Genomic DNA, 18692 nt, shown 5'->3' on the forward strand with positions numbered 1-18692 from the left:
ATAATATCACGTTAATTGTCAGGTAGCATGTCGGAGGCATTTTTGCAACGTGGTTGGTTCTCTGTGGAAATCAGCTTACGAAAGCGTTAAATATTCAGAAATGGGAAATAAGTACTCAACGATACTAAATACCTAGAAAAAGAAATGATTAGACACGACATAAGTAATTAATGGTATCCTTTGGCCAACGCGTCAAATTGTTTCCGGCGAGTTACCTTGCAATATTCGTATCACCGGAGATCATCCACGAGAGTCGACTTCCTCCGGCCGAGGATCTGACCAACGAGGAAGAAAAATGGGGCGGCGATGGCGTGGCGATTTTGCGATACACGACAGAGCCATTAAGCGAATTAATCGACGAGCCACGGACCGCGATAACTCGCAGAGGTTTCGTTAATTGATATTCACGATTGCCAAAGGGAAGGAATAAACGACGTGAATTCTCGTTGTCGCCTGATGCTTTCTGCTCTTCCTCCTTTCGGATCATCGAGCCTGATGATTCGAACAGCGGTGTGCCGGCTATCGGTGTAATATTTTAGTAACAGTTTTCGAACGCCGCACTGGCTCCGGTGAAAGCTTGTTATACGATTACGAAATTTATGTTCGAATAGAACAACCGATGCGAGAATATCTCTCACGCTTCCATAATTTTTTACACGCTATACGGATGGATATATGGTGCGCGTAGAGTGGCTGGCTCTTTGTTACACGTACGCAGGCGATTAAAAATTTGCATGCATGTGTTTTCGTCCTTGTGCAACAAAATTGCTGCGTAATCTGTAAAAATTGGATGCCGGTGAAATGTAGCTGGGATATCTCGCGCGATCGTATTTATGTCAAGCGATAACGTGGATTATATTAATCGACGATGCGACTAACGATATTCGCGAATCGACAAATCGGAGAGTGCAGGTCGCACTTTTCTTTCACCTGTTTTTCAATTACGAAAAACCATGCAGCTTGTTATATCGATAGGTGCCAATAAGGTAACGCGCAGCAAGAAAAAGGAAAAGCATCTTCGATTATGTTAATAGTATAAGATGTAACAGTGTGAGAAATTACAAATGAAAATAAAGAACAAATAAATTGTCATTATTGTTCATTATGTTATATTTTACAGTTTCGAGTGAAACAGGAGAATCAGACGATCGGAACAACGATAATTTACACGTCTTACAAGTGTGATTCTTTGAAATTTCCTCCGTTTTGGGATTTCGTTCGCTCTGTAACTCGAAGCTTGGGAAATTTCGCCGACGGTGATCTCTCGGCTGTACAAAGTAATGCTGACGCTGCTTTGAATTTTTCATCGAAATTTTGTGTTCTCGGTAGCCGCTCCTTTTTGTATCAACACGAACCTAAGAGTCTTTAAAGAAATCTCGCAGGAATTAATATCCGCTAGAATGGCATGTACGATCGTTCTACTTTGAGCTTCCTGAAAGAAGGAGGTTGAAAGTCTTTTGAGAAGACGCTCGAACGAAATAAAATTTCTCGTGTAATTTTAAAACACACGTTATTTCTCCAGAGAAGAGTCTTACCGATACACGATCTCTCATATTCTTGTTAATAAAGAGAGATTATTTCGTTAGGCGAGAAAATAGGGAAATGTTGATAAATTATACGATTTTAACGAAGGAGAGATTTCGCATTTTATACCGAATTCATAATTCACGATCAATACGTTCATAATACGTTCTACCTATGTAATTGATTTTATCGATTATACGAATTTAAAGGGACCAGGCAGGGTGCGTCGTTGACCGCAAAATAAATCGTGTCCGCTACACCGTACCGTTCTTCCAACAATAAGAATATGAGATACGTGCTCAATTTATATGACGGAAGGAAGCAGTGATTTTTTACGATTCAGGATAAATCGCCTGGTTCCCCCTGGATTACGCGATTATTAATGATAGGACGATTTAAAAGTTTGCTCGAAGAATTCCACGTCGCGGCGTCGTTCCTTTCTAAACATTCGCAAAATCCTCCGACGAATCTCTTCAGTCATATCTCTGCTCGGATCTTAACAATTGGTCGTATGAACTGAGATTCCAATGAAACAAAATTAGAGGAAATCGAGTCTCGGATGCTTCCATTGACGAATAAATAGAATAAAAATTGAAGGAATATCTAGTAAACAGTGGCTGGAGTCAATGAAGGGAAGCGAAGAGGTGTATCTTAATTGAAAATTCTACGTGCTACCGCCTGGATGTTGCTTATCTGCTTGGTCGTGACGCGTTAGCGGCCTCAGTTTTGCTTGGTCAAACAGTAGCGGACAAACAAAGCGGCAAAGATAAACTCGGTATTGTACACAAAATGCATGCAGCGAATAGTTATAAATGGTTTTAGCCCTCGTTGTTAACACGGTTTATATCACGCCATGTTACGTAGGTGGAGCATCCGACAGGAGAAAAGAGCGATGGTGCGGGTTTTGTAGATGTTACAAACTAACGGTAAATTATTTCTTCCGGTGCCAGTACACATAGGCGTATCGAGCGATCATTGCGAGAAATTTGTACGGAGACTGATCAACTGAAAGATCCTACTCAACGTTGAAAATGGAATTGCTTCTTTGGAAAAACTCGATGGAACATTCTGAGCGAGATCTCGCGAAGCCAGTGATCGAGCTACGACGAGCTACCGTCGCGAACTACAAAACTCGTAATCGTACTGAGCGCGAATACCGCAAGATCGCGATTTATTGAAATTCGATGATATCCTGTGACTTAATAAACGGAACATAGCTACCTGTATCAACCGGAGATTCAATCGCCTATAATCAGATCAAGCTTCGATAAACTGACGCTTGCACGCAGCGCTACTAATATCAGAATCAGCGAATCGATCAGAAACTCCGATCATCGTCACGCGAACTGCCCTCGCCGACCACGAACACGCGAACTTCTGCCATAACTTTGCTAGGTAGCGTCAATAATCGATGCTGCCCTGTGTCGATTGATTCTCCGGCAAAGATTAAGTTGGATGGAATTACCTGACCATAATCCGTACCATTGATAACGTATAATAGGATTTCGTAGCATTTCTACGTTTCGAGTTAATCAAAAAGACACCCGAAGAAGCTATCTATCTACTTTAAATTATTACTTATTCTTCTCTCGTTAATTATTACTCAGCCTGAAAAGTTACTCATCGTTGCTAGTTCTCCTCCTGGTTAATTTGGTAACAGGGAAATCAAAATCCTGATGTAGGAACAGCGTATCCAAAGTTGCTCCATTGTGCCTCCCGTTTCGTCTTCAGGATCTTCATCACGAGATTGGCTAAATCTTCTTAGCGATGATTTGTACACGTGTCTGCAGATAGATCTATTATAACTTCTTTGGCTACTCGGTCGGCTTTTCCATTCTGCGCGATTCCAACGCGGGGCAGAGGATCCATAATGCCTACTGTAAAATGATATTTTCTTTGCGAACAAGTTCCATATGAATTTCTAATGCTCGGGGAACAGTGTCCTTACTGGACATTTTGTCGTTAATGGGTAGTAGTGCACTTTCGGATCCAGACGGAATTAATGCATTGCAGTGGAATTTCTCTTTAGCTGTGATTCGTGCATGTTTAATTACCATAATCTCTGCCGCGAAGATCGATGCATCTCGCGAGTCTGATCCTGGTAGTGCATACACTACGTCTATTTCGTTTTTAGAAGCGTCAGTGTAGGTGGCAGTGTGTGGTCTTGCTACGTATTAAGTGTCTCATTAGTCAGGGCGGCAAACGCATCGGGCTTTTGTCTCGGGGTTTTGCGTAAAGCGAAATCTCCAGGCTGATTTCGATGCTCGGCATTGTCCAACGTGGTAATTTCGACAGTGTCCCAGGGTCGGTATATCTTCTTTTCCCTTTAATTAACGTTATGCGAGTTTCTGTACCGTGCCCATTGGCTCCGGGCTAATTTATCGCCAAACTATAAGTTGCTGTCAACTACCAGAACCAGAAATGGGTGAACGTTAATCGTTCAGCGAATGGAGGGAAATTTTGGGGCAGATCTCCAGGGGCTATCGGTAATCAGGCAATTGTTACGTGTTATGTTCTAGGGTTGTTATCGCAGAGAACTTGATATTTAAATGCTCTTCTGTATTTCGTATATTCCGCCGTAGAACGGTTATTCGAGCAATTTCGGTGTTGCAGATACTTCGCGTTAAATCGATTTGCGCGACGGTGGTACGAAGAGGTTTGCTAGGCGTTGCTGAGATTTTGCTATTGCCCCTAATAGCTGGCAACTCCGCGTACACCGGCGTCGTGCTAACCCGTGTCCCAGGCGACAAACACCAGCCTCACCGTCGCCTTAACGAATTCGTCGCGCTTTTCATTCGTTAGCCTGTCACGAAAGCGCGAGTCTCTCGTGATTGACTTCTCAGCGCTTCCTTCGACGACGAACGAACATGTCGCGTGAAACAACGAGTGGAAGTAGAAGCGCTGACGCGTACGGCCATTCGATGCCAAGTTAAGAGCCACAATGGGACTAGACGGTTTTATCAGGCGGCGATTTCGGTAATTTTGAGCGTCCGAATAGCCGTGGTTGTGCTCAGGCTGTACGTAAGAAGTTGCCGGGACTCTTCAGGGATACTCTCGCCGTAGGAACGACCGGTTTCCCGGCGACGATCGAATTCGACGGAATTACATCGGATCCGGAGACGCAGAATCACCGCGACGCGATATTGCCTCGTAATCGTGCGAGTTCATGCAGCAGGCAGCGTGTGCACGTACGCAGGTGTGTCTGCCACATGGATGCGCGTGTTAGGGCGTTGGTTAAACAAATCGCGGAGGCACAAAGCTCGGCGCGCTCAAAGCGTCGCGCGTGCGGCCTCTCTCTGACGCTATTGACACGCAGTGCGCTCTCGCGTTCCCTCGTGTCGCCTGGCCGTCTGTCCGGCGTTCTCAGTGTCAACGTTGCCGCGTATAAATATTTGCCTGCATCGTATTGCCGCTAGATTCGCGAGCGAAACGTACCTGCTTGCCGCTGCATCCATAATCCACGCGCTGGCAAAAAAGTGCTCATCCAAACGCATTTCCCTGATTCTCAACGGACAGCCGCATTCGCTTCGTTGTGAACGCAAACGTCCGTTGGCAACGCGGCGGCTCTGCAGGCTGCCGTTTACCCGCGTTTTATGCCGATTTAGATGGACTAGGCTGTGATTCGCGGGCTGCCTTTGAGCCTCTGTTTGGCTAGCTAATTAACGCGTGACGCAGCGTGCGGTGTGCGGAACGTCTGTGATTCGTCCCACGAGTGAAATAGTTTGTCAGTGATCGTGTGTTCTGCTTGGGAAACTCTCCGAACGCGGTCGATCCTCGAACAATGCGGAATCAGGGACGCGAAAAATCGTGTACATTCTGCCTGATGTTCGAAACCGCGATTGAAAGTTTGAGATACGCTCTGAGGCTGCTACGTACACCTAAGAAGCATCCAAGATGCATATAGTCAACAGGCAAATTCCAAGCACACGGTGTCTCCAGCAAATATATACAGTGCGGTGACCCTCGTGTCAGCATTGGGACGAACACCAAACACCTTTCTCCCAAGCCCTTGCCTGACCAACTCTTTCGCACAAATGGGTACATAGTTCTCTGACTTGATCTCTGTGCTGGCAAAATTTCGTAGTAGATACGCACCGATAATTCGCTCCGTGCATTTTTACGCGCTCAACAATTTTCCATAAATTCACGAACGATCCTCGTGGCTCTGAAATTACCAAGAAAACTCGCTGCTGTATAAGAAGGAAACAGAAGAATGAAGAGAAAAGGAACGTCTACTTGGATTAACGAAGCCGCAATAGAGTGGCTAAAGCGTCGCTCGGCTTCGAAAAAACTCAGGGGACTCGTAAGCCGAAAATTACACGCAGTTGTCCATAGATTCATAGATCCTACGACTGTGCCACCATTTGGATTATCATATCCCTTCGGGCATCGTCCCGCGCTCGAACGTTGTATCGAAGCGATGGAGAAACGTTTTGCCGTGTAATTTACTCGTTTGCCTGGAATTGGCCTATCGAGGTAATGGGCCATCCGTTGCATTGGACACCGGTTAAAACCACTGGCGACTGGTCAAAGTCAAATACCATGACAAATGCGTAGTTGTATAAACGCGCGCCTATAGGGCTACACGTATCGAATGGATTTATGGCTGAGCTTATTCCACGCGTATTGTATTATGGAGTAGAACGAAACAATATACGGTAGGGCCTCTTTATCCAAACGTTGGTAAGAAATATGAAAGTGTAAAATGCGCGAAATATCCAAAGTATAGCGCCTTGTATTTTACCTGACAGCCGAGACCAATTTTCTACTTTGTCAATCATGTTGTCGGAGCTATGAATTTTTCTAAAACCATACGGTCTAGTTATTGTCTGTTGCTGTTCTTGTTGCTATCATTAATATCAAAAGCTCAGACACGCGGGTATTTTGTCCGAGTGATCGTATTTGTGGAAAAACAGCTCGAGGCATACGTATGATGTAACGCGTCAACGAGAAAAATAAAGCGGAGGGCAAAGGTTGCCCATTTTAATGAGAGCTGTCGGTACACAAGAAACTTTGTCCAAGAAGTCTGCGCACCTCCGAAATTATTTAATGTCCTGTAGACTGGTACAACTTGCCAGACTCCTCCTCCTCCTCCCCCCTCGAAAATCGAATAAAAAAACAGCCTCGTTGTTTCTCGGACGCGCGAAACGTAGTTCTGTTCTACTTTGGCTCGTGGCGAGCCGAACGAACGCGATTTATTACCCCTCGTCCACGATCTTTTTCTCCTATTCTCTCCGTTTTTCTCCCTTTCTCTTTCCTTCTTTTCCTTCTTCCTTTTTTTTTCTTTTTAAGCTTTAAAAACCGATGAATTTTCCACCGATAGTAGGCAGATCGGGGGGAAATGGAATCGTTGGCAGTTAAAAGTGGAATCGTTGGCAGTTAAACGAGTAAGCTTTATGATCTATGCGCGGCTTGCTTCTCCGATCCAATTTCCAATGGACGTGCTGGTAACATTCGTTGTTTCTCGGATTTGTATTTCGAATATCGTCTTGATAGAAAGGTGTAATACATCATTTTCTACGCTTTACGACGTTTTAGTTTTATACGCCATAATTTCGTAGCGATTTGTGGTTTGATAATCTCAATTTAATTAATTTAATCAACCTATAACATTCTCGATCGAACGTTTTCGCATTACCATAATTCAGAAAGAGGGTAATATAGTTGGTGGGGTTTCTTAGCTAAGTACGCCGGCAGCAGCAGTGGCGTAAACGATATCATCGCGATCTATCTTCTTCTGCGTGACTAGCCATTTCCAGACCTCAGCATTTGTCATCGCTTAAAGGACCATCAATTTTCGACTGGACGATTCCTCTTGGAAATATCGATATTCCACGCACACCCCAGGGTTTCGAGCTAAATAAGTTTCCAGTCATGCTTTATTCGAGGAAAAGTGTTTGTGCCTCTGCCCGAATTATTTATACGTCCCCCGTTGCGCCCTTTGCTTCTCTCTCCTCTTCTCTTCTCTTCTCTTCTTCTTTTTTATCTCTGTCCGTTTCTTCTTTTCCTAGAACGCTTCGTCATAAATACCGTTTGAAATAATATCATGGCCTACGATATTAACAGCAGACAGACAGACGGACAGAGAGCATTATGCCCGCGTTACGTTCGCGTAGCATTTTGTAAAATCGAAACGCCTTCGTTTACGTCGTTTACCTCGCATGGATGAGCGCTTCAAATGTAAAAACGTAGCACGTACATCGTTCAACGCGTTCTTCGCCTACGAAAGAGTTTGATTTACACGAAATTACCTACTTGTCGCAATCGTTCAAATGTTTGTTGCTTATTATAGCAACCACGGCGTCGTAAATAGCTGTCAAGATGTTAACAAAGAGATTAATTTAGCCCATTTTCCGTCATTAAATTTTCCTGGTTTCTTGAAACAAAAAATAGGCCAGGAACTCGAAGACACAACCTGTGTATGTAATTTCACGCAAGACGTTGAAGACACGCTCCGTGCTACTAGGGAATATAATACCACGTCGTAATAAGAATTCGTAGTGAGCTATAGGAATCTTCTAGCTATGTGACAGCGTGAGTGACGCTGAAAAAATTACCTTACGTTTTCCATTGGTAATTCAGCAGAAATATAGCCACACGTCGGATTAAAACGTTCCAAACATTGACACTCGCTCGTAATTTAAATCGCGTACACCAATCGACGTTTCACGTTTTCGCAAGCTGCTGGTACGTCAAGCTTCCCCTTAGAACTCGTTTTATTCGCGAATGCAGCTTAGGACAATCAAAGACACGGATGATGATGGCAAAGCTTCTATGGATACGCGGATGGAAGGGCGACGAGGCGAGGATACGGCTTCCTGTGTTATTCGAGACAATCGTAACAGTTGGAAGGAAGGAGCCAATATCGAACGATCGATCTCTCGCATCTTGCGACACGCGGCGTAGCTGTAAGGAGTCGCAGAGCCAAAGGCGATACAAGTTGGACCTACCAGCTGATAAAGTACATTTTATTTCGCCTTCTAGAGGTTTTCACGGCGCAGCGGCAGGCAAATGAACGGAATTGCAGTCTCACGGAGGTTTTCGAATCGCACAGCTTCCGCTGTATTACGATAGAAATTGTACGTTTCCTGTCTCGAGCTTCCGTTCAGCGTACGTGTGTTATTCGTGCCAACAGTTGACGCTGTAAGTGGTAATGTAAATTAGTAGCGAGGACAGGCACGTATAAAGGACGATTTCTAAAGTTGGTTAGAAGAGCGTATTGTTTTAAGGGGGATAACACCTGGTCGTAGCTTTCCTTTACTCATTGCTGGCAAGCAATTTAGTCATAGCTTCCTTTTCTGTCCACAATTTTCCTTCGCTCGTATAGCGTCCTTTCGACCGCCACGAACTTAAGCCAAATTTATACCGTTTCGCTTTGCAGAAATACGGCGGACGAATGCCGCTTTCGTCTGTGTTTTTCACGCGCGGATGCTCGAGCAAAGACAACGACGAAAGTGGTACTTTGGAACTACGCGAAGAGTCAAAAATGCGAATCGATTCTCGAAAGCTCGAGCTTCAACAATTTCCTATCTTCACAGTTCTGTGAGATCGCGTTTCTTCGTATTTTGCAAAGAAGTACAATTTTCAAATGTCGTCGATAAGTCCTGTATTATCAATTATCGCTCCCCTATCATTCGATTTCGCGTGCGGTCTTCGATGGAAAATTTACCCGTCGACGTTTGATTAGACTCGATGTTGATTTCGGAAAATTCGACGCTCGTCTTTCAGCTAAACTGCGTTCTCGTCTTTCGGCCGTTCCACCGACGGCCGGATCATTCGATTTCACGTGACCACAAGCGAATCAGGAGCGCAAAGCCGATTACGCGGCCGCGATAACTATTATCACGGTTTACGCAGCTAATTGCTAAACTGCGCGAAACTTTGTCGTTTACTTTCAATTTGCGCACCGATCGTTGCAATCGACATAATCCACGCGATTGACGTATCTGACGTGTGAGTGCAACTTTGTCGCGGTAGATTTATCGCACGAAAAATACCTGCCTCGACATTGGCTCGTCCGTATCCTCAATTTCCTACGCCCCTGCGTAATATGGTGTCGAAAAAGACACACCACCGTGGTACCTCGTTAATCTGCTCGAACAATTCTCCAAAATCTGTTTTAACTTCGTTAGTCCTAGACGTAACTATCGGTAACGTCTTTTCGAGAACACGGTATGTATAGTTTAACTTGTATTTATTCTACAACAAGTAGAAAAATTGGGAAATAGAAATGGGATAGGGAAGAAGACGAGAACGGAAATAGAAATTAAAATAGCGATCGAGGTAATAGAAACAGGACGTTTATTTGTACGAATCTTTGATTTCTCCTCGGTAGAACTATATTTTCCCAGTGTAAAACATTTATACTCGCAAGGGAAATTCGGCAATCGGAAAATTCTCCAAAAATTCGGAGCTTCGAACAAACGTAGTTCGCGCGATGCCAATAGCCGAACAATTTTCTTTTGCTGCTGAAAAACAGCCCTGGGGTTTTTTGGTGGAATCCAAATACATGCGACGGTACAAGAGGAAATATCAAAAAATTATGAGCGCTGCGGATAAATTCTCAAAAAAGAGAATATATTTTTTTTAATTTATCGCATCCGTCGTACAGACCGCAAAGAAGACCGCGGCTTTTAATCGAACTTTTTTCCTTCGTCTCGCGTACTTCCTTAAATATTCGCGATTACACGAGGAGCGAAGATTTCTTTGCGAGGGTGTTTTTCACCCCCAGGATCGTTTCTCGGTGGGAGAAGAAAATTGCTGTGTTATTAGCATCGCGCGAAACTACGTTCGCGCAGAGTTCAGTCGGCTACGGATTTCACCGGAAACGTCATTTATTTTGCCATTTTACCGAGTCTGTCTGCCCGGTTGACTGCACTACCACTGCGCCACGACTTTAATACACGGTTATACTACTGGCAATAATGATAACGTTTATGACGTATACAGCCTAGCAAATATACTTCGCTTAGCATCTCTGCCGTGATCCTCGTGGATATTGATTCCGCCGACTCGTAAAGCTAAATGCCCTCGGTTTCCACGACGAGCTTCGACTCTTCCCACTTTGATATTTAAGCCGTTCAACGGGGTTGACCGACGGATGATGAAAGTTTGTTTTCAAAGAACCTTTGCGCGTCTTCGTTCTTCTTCGTCTTTTTCCATTTGTTTCTCTTTTCGTTTTCTATTCTTTTTGTGTGCGTGGGAATGAAGTATCCCGCGTTTCACGAGTTTTCAATTTGAAACTTCAAACGGTCGCCAGCACTGACTGTCTTTGGAAGGAACACGGAGCGCGTTGAATTTTTTCCAAGAGCAGAAGCACAATTCGCCAGCTTCGTATTATCCTCGGGTCTTTGGAATTTGTCCAGAGACCCGGACAATCGGTCAATTGGTTTAACGACGTTGTAACCGTAGCAAGTAGCCGCGTTTGTCCCATTGAAGGCACGTTGATGATAATTGCACGAACGCGATTGCGTTGTTTACCATCCACGAGCGAAGCTTCGAGTATCGTTGGTTCGCTGCAGCAACGACGCGATTAAAAAAATCACGTCCCTAGAAAATACGTGTGTTTGAACGTCGGTTGAATCGGTGAATCTGTTGGTTCCAAAATTGTCGACCTGTGAACGATTCTCTTACACGAAGCACTCGAACGAACTTGGCGGTTTCGCGCGTTACTCGTACGATCCGTTCCATATATTTTTAGCCAAACTGCCGCAACTGTTTTACACGTAGTCCATTACGCCCTTAACCACCGTCTGTTGGAACTAGTAAAACGAAATGCGAATTATACGGGTAGATTAAACAGCTGTGCTGCTAAACTTTTTCGCCAGTGTGTGTCACGCGCGGCGCGCATTCCAAGAGGAGGTGTTCCCTTAAGCGTCTAGGTATTTGCAGCGTAGGGTTCGTCAAAGGCTTCTAATTAAAGCAAGCCAAGCGGTTAATTTCAGAATCCGTTACGGTCATCCGCATACACGTTCGTCCGTTGGTCTTGAAGATGAGCTTATGTCACGTTAATCGCCTACACGACGGATATACCGATTTCTGTCCTAATTAAAGTTGCAGCCTCGTCGGATCGTACGTTGATGGGGTTCCGTACGTGCAAAGTGTCTGCCTGTCGGTTGCCTGTTCGACGAACAAAACCTATGGTTCCGAAGCGATTACGTTAGGGCCGACAGGAAGAGTAGCGTCTGCGCTGTTTTTAACCAACTTACTGTTGCGATCTCTTTGAAAAGCGAAGCGACGACGAGTATACTCGTCAAACGCAGCATATGCGTGGCAGGTTGGGACGGGACTATTCTTCCATTTTATTGGCGCAATCTTCTGCAATTATTAAATTGAAATTTACCAAATATGTAAATATGAAACTGGAATTTTTGTATAGAAAATACACGTTTATTGTATGAAAATGATTAAAAATATTTTATTCGAAGTATTGCCCATTGGTAGCTATACATTTTTCCCACCTGTCTGGCAATTGGTGGATGCCACGCCAAGAAAACTGTCGCTCTTTTGAGGCAAACCAGTCATCGAGGCATTTTCGTACATTTTCGTAAGAAGTGAAGCGCTGGTCAGAAAGTGCGTGTCCCATCGATGCAAATAAATAGTAATCGGACGGAGCCAAATCTGGTGAGTAAGCCGCGTGCGAAAGTATTTCCCAACTGAACGCTTCGATCGTTTCCTTGACCGGTTTTGCTGTATGCGATGGTGCATTATCTTGAAGCAAAATTACTTTGTGTTGCCTTTTTTGATATTCTGGTCGTTTTTCACTCAAAGCTTTGTTGTCGGTAGCGCTCAGTATTAACGGTTTCGCCAGGTTTTAACAGCTCGTAATAGATCACACCCTTCTGATCCCACCAAACACAGAGCATTGTCTTCCGTCCATAGCGATGTGGTCTTGTAGTCGATGTCGGTGGTTCGCCTGGAGCTGAATATATCCACTTTTCATCGCCAGTCACAATTCGGTGGAGAAATGACTTTCTTTTGGATCTGGCGAGCAGCATTTCGCAAGTGGTTTTTCGGTTTTCCTGCTGTCTTTCATTCGGTTCATGTGGAACCAGAAGGATCCAACCAGGGAGACAGTGGTCGTCGTTCTCAATGATCTCCAAAACTTCTCAAAAACCTTGCCGGAATGATCGTATGATCGCGCCAATCGCGCGAAATTTAATAAAACTTTGGGCAGCGGATTGATAAAGGTCTGCTGCGTGGAATTTACGTCGTTGATGACAGAGCAGCGAATTAAAATTTCCGGTAGCAAACTGCTTCACGATTTCCTGATTAGCGTCTCCGTATTGTTATCCGTCTGTTTCACCGTCGAAACTAAATTCCAGTTGCCAGCGACGCGTTCATCGCATTGGTCGTTGTTTCCGTTTGTTTCTGCTCTCTCGCTAACTCGCGAAATAGACGTTTAATTCATGAACGTGATTTGCGAGAGGAAGGAACGAAGCGGGTAAAGTTATAAGTATACAGTAGAATACGTAGCTTTAGTTCTCTGAATACGTTCTCATATCGGATGTTTAACATCGATGTTTACTACTGGCGAACAGTTGTTGTTAGAATAACTTTCGCATCAACGAAACGTTCTGTACGCGCATGTACGATTAGCATAAATTCGACTATAGCAGCTTTATTGATATCAATTTGGAAGTGCGGTGCACCACGAATTCTATTTATCGATGTTCAACTTGGTGCCGGAGTTTCGGTCGATTATCGTCGTAGTGGAAAATACTTAAATTGTCCGATTGTTCGATTCTTCTGAAACCCCTGGAACGAGGTTTAGATCGGAAGGATACGATATCCTATTCCTAGAAGTTGAGCGCTCCGAACGACTAATTATTTCTCCAATAACCTGGTTCGATCGTTACCTTGCGTGCGTGGCAGGTGTCCTGATACTAACGAGGGCGTAGAATTCTACAATTAAGTTGGAAACGTACGGTAACAATGGGAAAGCGGTGTAACAGAAGCGCATGAAACATCTACGTATTCACAGATCGTACGTTGCTCGGCGTAGGACGTTTACGCGTTTCATTGTCCACTTTAACGTAGAATACTCGTAATTAGCGTGAGCGGCAAGTTGGATAAAGTACGGCCAATGTGAATATGTTAAACTTTCATGTATCGTCTGTAGGTTGAGTTATTTGCAACAGGAAACCACGACATATTGATATAATTACTGGTAATATCGCGATACGTCTATCGATGCGTATGATATTATTCTCACCTACGTCGAATAATTTCCACATTATTTTATCGTTCTATTTGTCGTTATTCGATTTCATCTCCGTGTTTGTTCTTTCGATGTTACTCGCCACGTTCGTCTTTATGAATTTCAAATTCCGACGGATTAATCGTATCGTTGATAATTTGCAGACCCTGCTCATCGAATTTGGACTACGTATGAAACCGTACTTGGCCAACCAAATTATTATCCAATGCGTAGACGCTCGAGTACGTAACAATTAATTTATTACTGCAACATATCGCACAGCCAAATCCGACACGAAAACACCTAATACCAGGCAATCTACCTCTTTATTCGAATGCCGTTAACTGTGTCTCCTCCCACCAGCCACTTCTTGTGCATCCAACGTCGCATCACCCGACTTGAATTTGAAGTTTACTCGAAAATTCGCCGTGTTTCGTAAAACTCGGCGGTAGACTGCGGATTTTTATGCGTCTCCAAGATATTTGAAAATATGCGAAATTTTACAGAATGCAATGATGGACGAAATGATAAATCGCGGTTCTGTGGTTTGTAATTCGCATAAAAATTCTCAGGCTGCAACAAACTCTATAGTATCCTTATGTGTTTCGTAATTGGTGTAAGCATTTTTATTAGAAACGTGTTAGGATAAACCCAGAGTCGCAAATTTGGCTTGCCCCTTTCCGCACGAAATCGTACACGAAGCATTTCCGGAGATTACGGCAAATGAACCTGCACCAGTTTCAAAATATCCTCACGAAATTCCATTTATACATGTTTGTAAATTTGAAAGTTTCATTCGAACAAACTAACGTTCGAGGGTGAGGGACAAACGCGTTTCGCGATGGCGACGAGTAAATTTGGCGGTTTCGCGCGATTCGGAGTTTGCTAATCTGCTGCTAGCTCGCTGGCCGATCGTTTTCGCCGCGATTCGTGCGTTTCATTTTACAGTTGAAAACGCTTACAGCGAAATCAGAGGACATCGATCGCTTTAAAAGCCAGACAGGAAATGCATTTGCCGTTGCCGGCGAATTTCCTTTCCCAGATCTTTGCCTGCGCTCGTTTTATTTCGTCGGAGATAACGTTCAAGAGGGGGATCGTGAAATTCATTAAAATAAATTCTGAGTATAAAGTGGGCGCTCGGAGTTGGATCCTCGGAACGAGAACGTCGAAGGAGGGAAATCCTTTGGCGCGAGAAATCCCGGCGACGCCATCGGGGACGAGGAACAGCGTGCAGATCTCGGAAATATTATCCAGCGAGACGACCTTCTCCGGATAGGAAACACCGACTAATAGTCTCGAGGCCTGAAAATTCGCTGCATCCGATCCTTGGGCCACCCTCTATGCATACTTCGAGTCGAGATTGATTCCATTTCTTTAAATCGTAGGAGCAAAAGTACAAATTCTAGTTATACGATACGTAACTGCCTCTTATATTCCGAGCAACCTCGGTAATAAGCTCGTTTCCATTGCTAAATTATTCCTCGGCTGGTTTAAAGCTTCGACGATCATTTTTTCTAATATTCGTTCATCTTGGGGCGAACAAAAGCGCGTATTTCTCGGCGTTAACCAAAGTTAGTATGCTAAACGGATGAACTCGGAGAGTACATCTATGTTACGGTGTACTCCTGACTGGTTCTTTTAGTACGCAATTTCACGCAAATTTCTCGTTTTCCTAGCGAATGAACCTCGCGATCGATGTGGCATCCGTGATATACTTCGCTTCCGTCGCGTAGGAAACCGACTTTAACCGTGGCGTACGCTTTCAAGCCGTATCGCGGCAAGATCCCTGTGTTTTCAGCTCGCTTGAAAATTTCACGTGTTTTTAGTACCGCGGAACTTTATGACGCGCACGTATTTTACTAGAAACATATTACCAAGTTGATGGAGGTTACGAGGCTGAGACGAGCGAAGAAGAAGCGGAAAGGAATATACCACTTGGTCGTGCAACATCATCGACTTAATTACTTGACTTTTCCAACGAACAAATATTCGAGACACTTGAACCGAGCCGGAGAAAGTAGCGAGCAAACGTACTGACAAAGATTCGATAAACGGACTTCCAGCAAGTATCCCGGGCATCTCCTGCTATCGAATTTCAGGAAAACTGCACGTTACAGGCATCTGTCGTTGGAACGCCGCGCCGTGGAGCGTGCGAATTTTGATTCTCGTGCCGAATGCTCGTTCAGATGCCGCACCGTGGATCCACTCGAACCGCTCGTTGCAGTCGCCAGTCGGGCAGGTTATTATTCGTCGCGGGGACGTTATCCTGCCCGAACTTGTATCGTATTAATTCGCCCCTTTCGCGGACTTCCGACCGGCAGAAGTTCCTTTGGGCCGGGGAAAGCGACCGAAGTCGGCGGAAAAATAAGTTTCACGGCTCTGGATGAAGAGCGTCCGCGGAAAGCCGGATATTGGAAATACGATACTTTCATCGGGCAACTTGGAAAGTGAATACACCCTTTAGAAAAGTTGCCGCGCTTCCGAAGGAATCACGTCGAGGAAATACACAAAGTGGAACGGTGTTCGTGGCGTATCGAGCCGGGACGAGCTCTGAAACGCGTTAACGAGATATCTTGCCGCGAAGTGAACAGGGCAAGAGATATTTTGCGGAAGTTCAGCCGACGAGAGCCACTCGATACACGCTGCCGGCGTCTTTCCAGCCTGACAAATTTCCCCTTTCTACCGTGGCTTTCCGAATCTTCGACGCGAGCGTCTGACGTCGAGCGTACGTCGTCGATTTTAACCAAACTTACCACGCGTTCCTCGACTATCGAAAACGCGATCCAAACACCGATAAACTGCAAATAGCTACGTCGAGATTCAGCGTGTAATATGCGCAGGTTTCAGAAAGATCGATGACGAAATGGCAAATATCGACGACCCAACTAGTAATACTTTGTTGCGGTATAGCCAACTTTAAGGTATCCGAACATCTTAAATCTTTAATCTCCTAAACTGTCTCGAGCGACATAGAAATTATTTTCAGATTAGATTTCATTGACATTTCATCGGTATGAAAAATAAGTAAACGATACGTACGCGATTATTTCTAAAAGCAGGCGAGGACCCGGATTATCGATATTGGCTATGGATACGGTTATTTAAAATATTATTGCGAATATAATACGTCACTCTACTTCGTAATTATCTCGAGACCGGGGAACACTTTCGGAATGAAATTACTTAGGATATCGTTTCAACTGACACGTTATGTCATTCCATAATTATATAAGATAATTATTCGGGATAATTATGGAACAAATTAACTTGTTCCTTGTAATTATGCTTCAAATAATTATTCCAAAGATCGACATACATATCTCTTTATTGCCTCGTCTTTGCTATTATTTCCTTCGTCAAATTTTTCATTGGGAAATAAGGCAATAATTGCTGTTATTTGAGACGAGTCGATGTTGCCCGCCTCTCGCATATAGACCCGTAACGATATCGAAAATAACGGCGCGATATAAATTATTTCCAATTGTTATCTCCTGCTTCAACTTGGAATAAAATTTGTCCGACTCTGTTCTTCGATGTTTAACGGAGGATGAGGGACAGGATCGTTTGTACGCCGTGATCTTCCCGTAAATTTTTATCGATACCGCGCAACGCCTATAATAAACGTTGGTATTTCTTAAGACAGCGGCGTTCGATGTCGCAGTTACGACGTATCCCATAAAAGGAACTTGGCTTCGGAAATATCGTGCATGAGAAAGGTGGGATGGATCGTTTAGCGGTAATAAATGGAAGCCGTAAATTAAAAGGTTACGAGCGATGCACTGAAATCTGGTTTCATTTCTAGATAACGCGTATAAAGGACGCGTCTCGCCGCAGGATAGAAGTCAAGAACTGGAAAATGATCGTGGCTCTTACGATCCCTATTGTCCTGTTTAGAATTTCATTGTTTAACCGGCTATTGTCATACGCGGTGTCTGAAACAGCATCGCGCAAAGAATCGACAGAGTCTTTGCTATGCAACCGCTGTAAGTTCCTTTAGCTCCGTGTTGTCAAAATTCGATGCCTTCGACTGCAGCGTATTTAAATTATGGTATTTGCCAGATTGTTAATATCGTGCGAAATTGTATGTTTTCACGCGTGCTATTTCCTGATACGTTCAGCTTTTGCGATTAAAAAATGTATCGACGGAAATGGAACGGAATAGCGTGAAAGGACAGCTGTCGGAAAATGACTTATCGGTAAATTGAAATAGCTTCTGTAATAATGAGGCAACTATGGTGCGTGTATATATATGTGTGTGTAAATGTTATTACATATACGGCTATTAAACTTCACTTATCTTCTGAAAGAAATCCGTTAATTTAATTTTAATTAATTCATATTGCATCGCGAAGCAGTAGCTGTCTACTAAGTAGATAGAGAACGTCTGTCCAATTATTGACTTCTCTACTTATCAGGCAGAAGTGAATTTAAATTCATTGATTGTACGTCGCAAAATGATACGACATTTATGCAGGATCTCGCGGAACTCGTTCCAAACTCGTTGGAACCAAGTTGTTGCACAAAATTGAAAATATATTTATATTTGTTCTGTATAAAAAGGAAATTGTTATATTTCGATAAATAGGAAATTTCAGGAAACAGATGTTCAATGACTTCTTGCGCCATGAATTAATTGAACAATTAATTAAACAATTTTTCTGTCTCATTCTGCTGTCAAATTCATCTAATCAAATTCGTTTAATCAAATTCAAATCAAACTCATTGAAAGAATCTCTTCGCAAATTTTTCTCTGCAATCTCCGTTTTCAAATCTTTCTTTTAATAATTTTGTATACATGTAACTCGTCGGGTTACATGAAACGAATATCATTACAGCTTAAATCGATAAAACGTACGAAAGGACGAACCAAGCGGCGACTCTCTCTTCGACTCTCAAACAGTGCCGCGAAAATCACAAATAATAGGCGAGATAAAACGATGAATCGGAGACCACGTTCGATAGGATAGTA

At 43.7% G+C, this 18692-nt stretch overlaps 1 protein-coding gene across 14 annotated transcripts in view; it reads left to right on the forward strand.

Moving 5' to 3' along the window:
- Positions 1 to 18692, forward strand: part of LOC100647879 (cyclic nucleotide-gated cation channel alpha-3) — a 233903-nt gene that overhangs the window by 93968 nt on the left and 121243 nt on the right. For 12 of the 14 annotated variants that reach the window (XM_048414001.1, XM_048413991.1, XM_048413988.1 and 9 more), the window contains one exon: positions 13888 to 13965. The exons of the other annotated variants lie outside the window; for them this stretch is intronic. In XM_048414001.1, the coding sequence (XP_048269958.1) occupies positions 13888 to 13965 (78 nt within the window). The remainder of the gene's footprint in view (positions 1 to 13887; positions 13966 to 18692) is intronic. 14 annotated transcript variants of the gene reach the window in all.

This window comes from Bombus terrestris, chromosome 17 (assembly GCF_910591885.1).
Source record: "Bombus terrestris chromosome 17, iyBomTerr1.2, whole genome shotgun sequence".
Taxonomy (NCBI): Eukaryota; Metazoa; Arthropoda; class Insecta; order Hymenoptera; family Apidae; genus Bombus; species Bombus terrestris.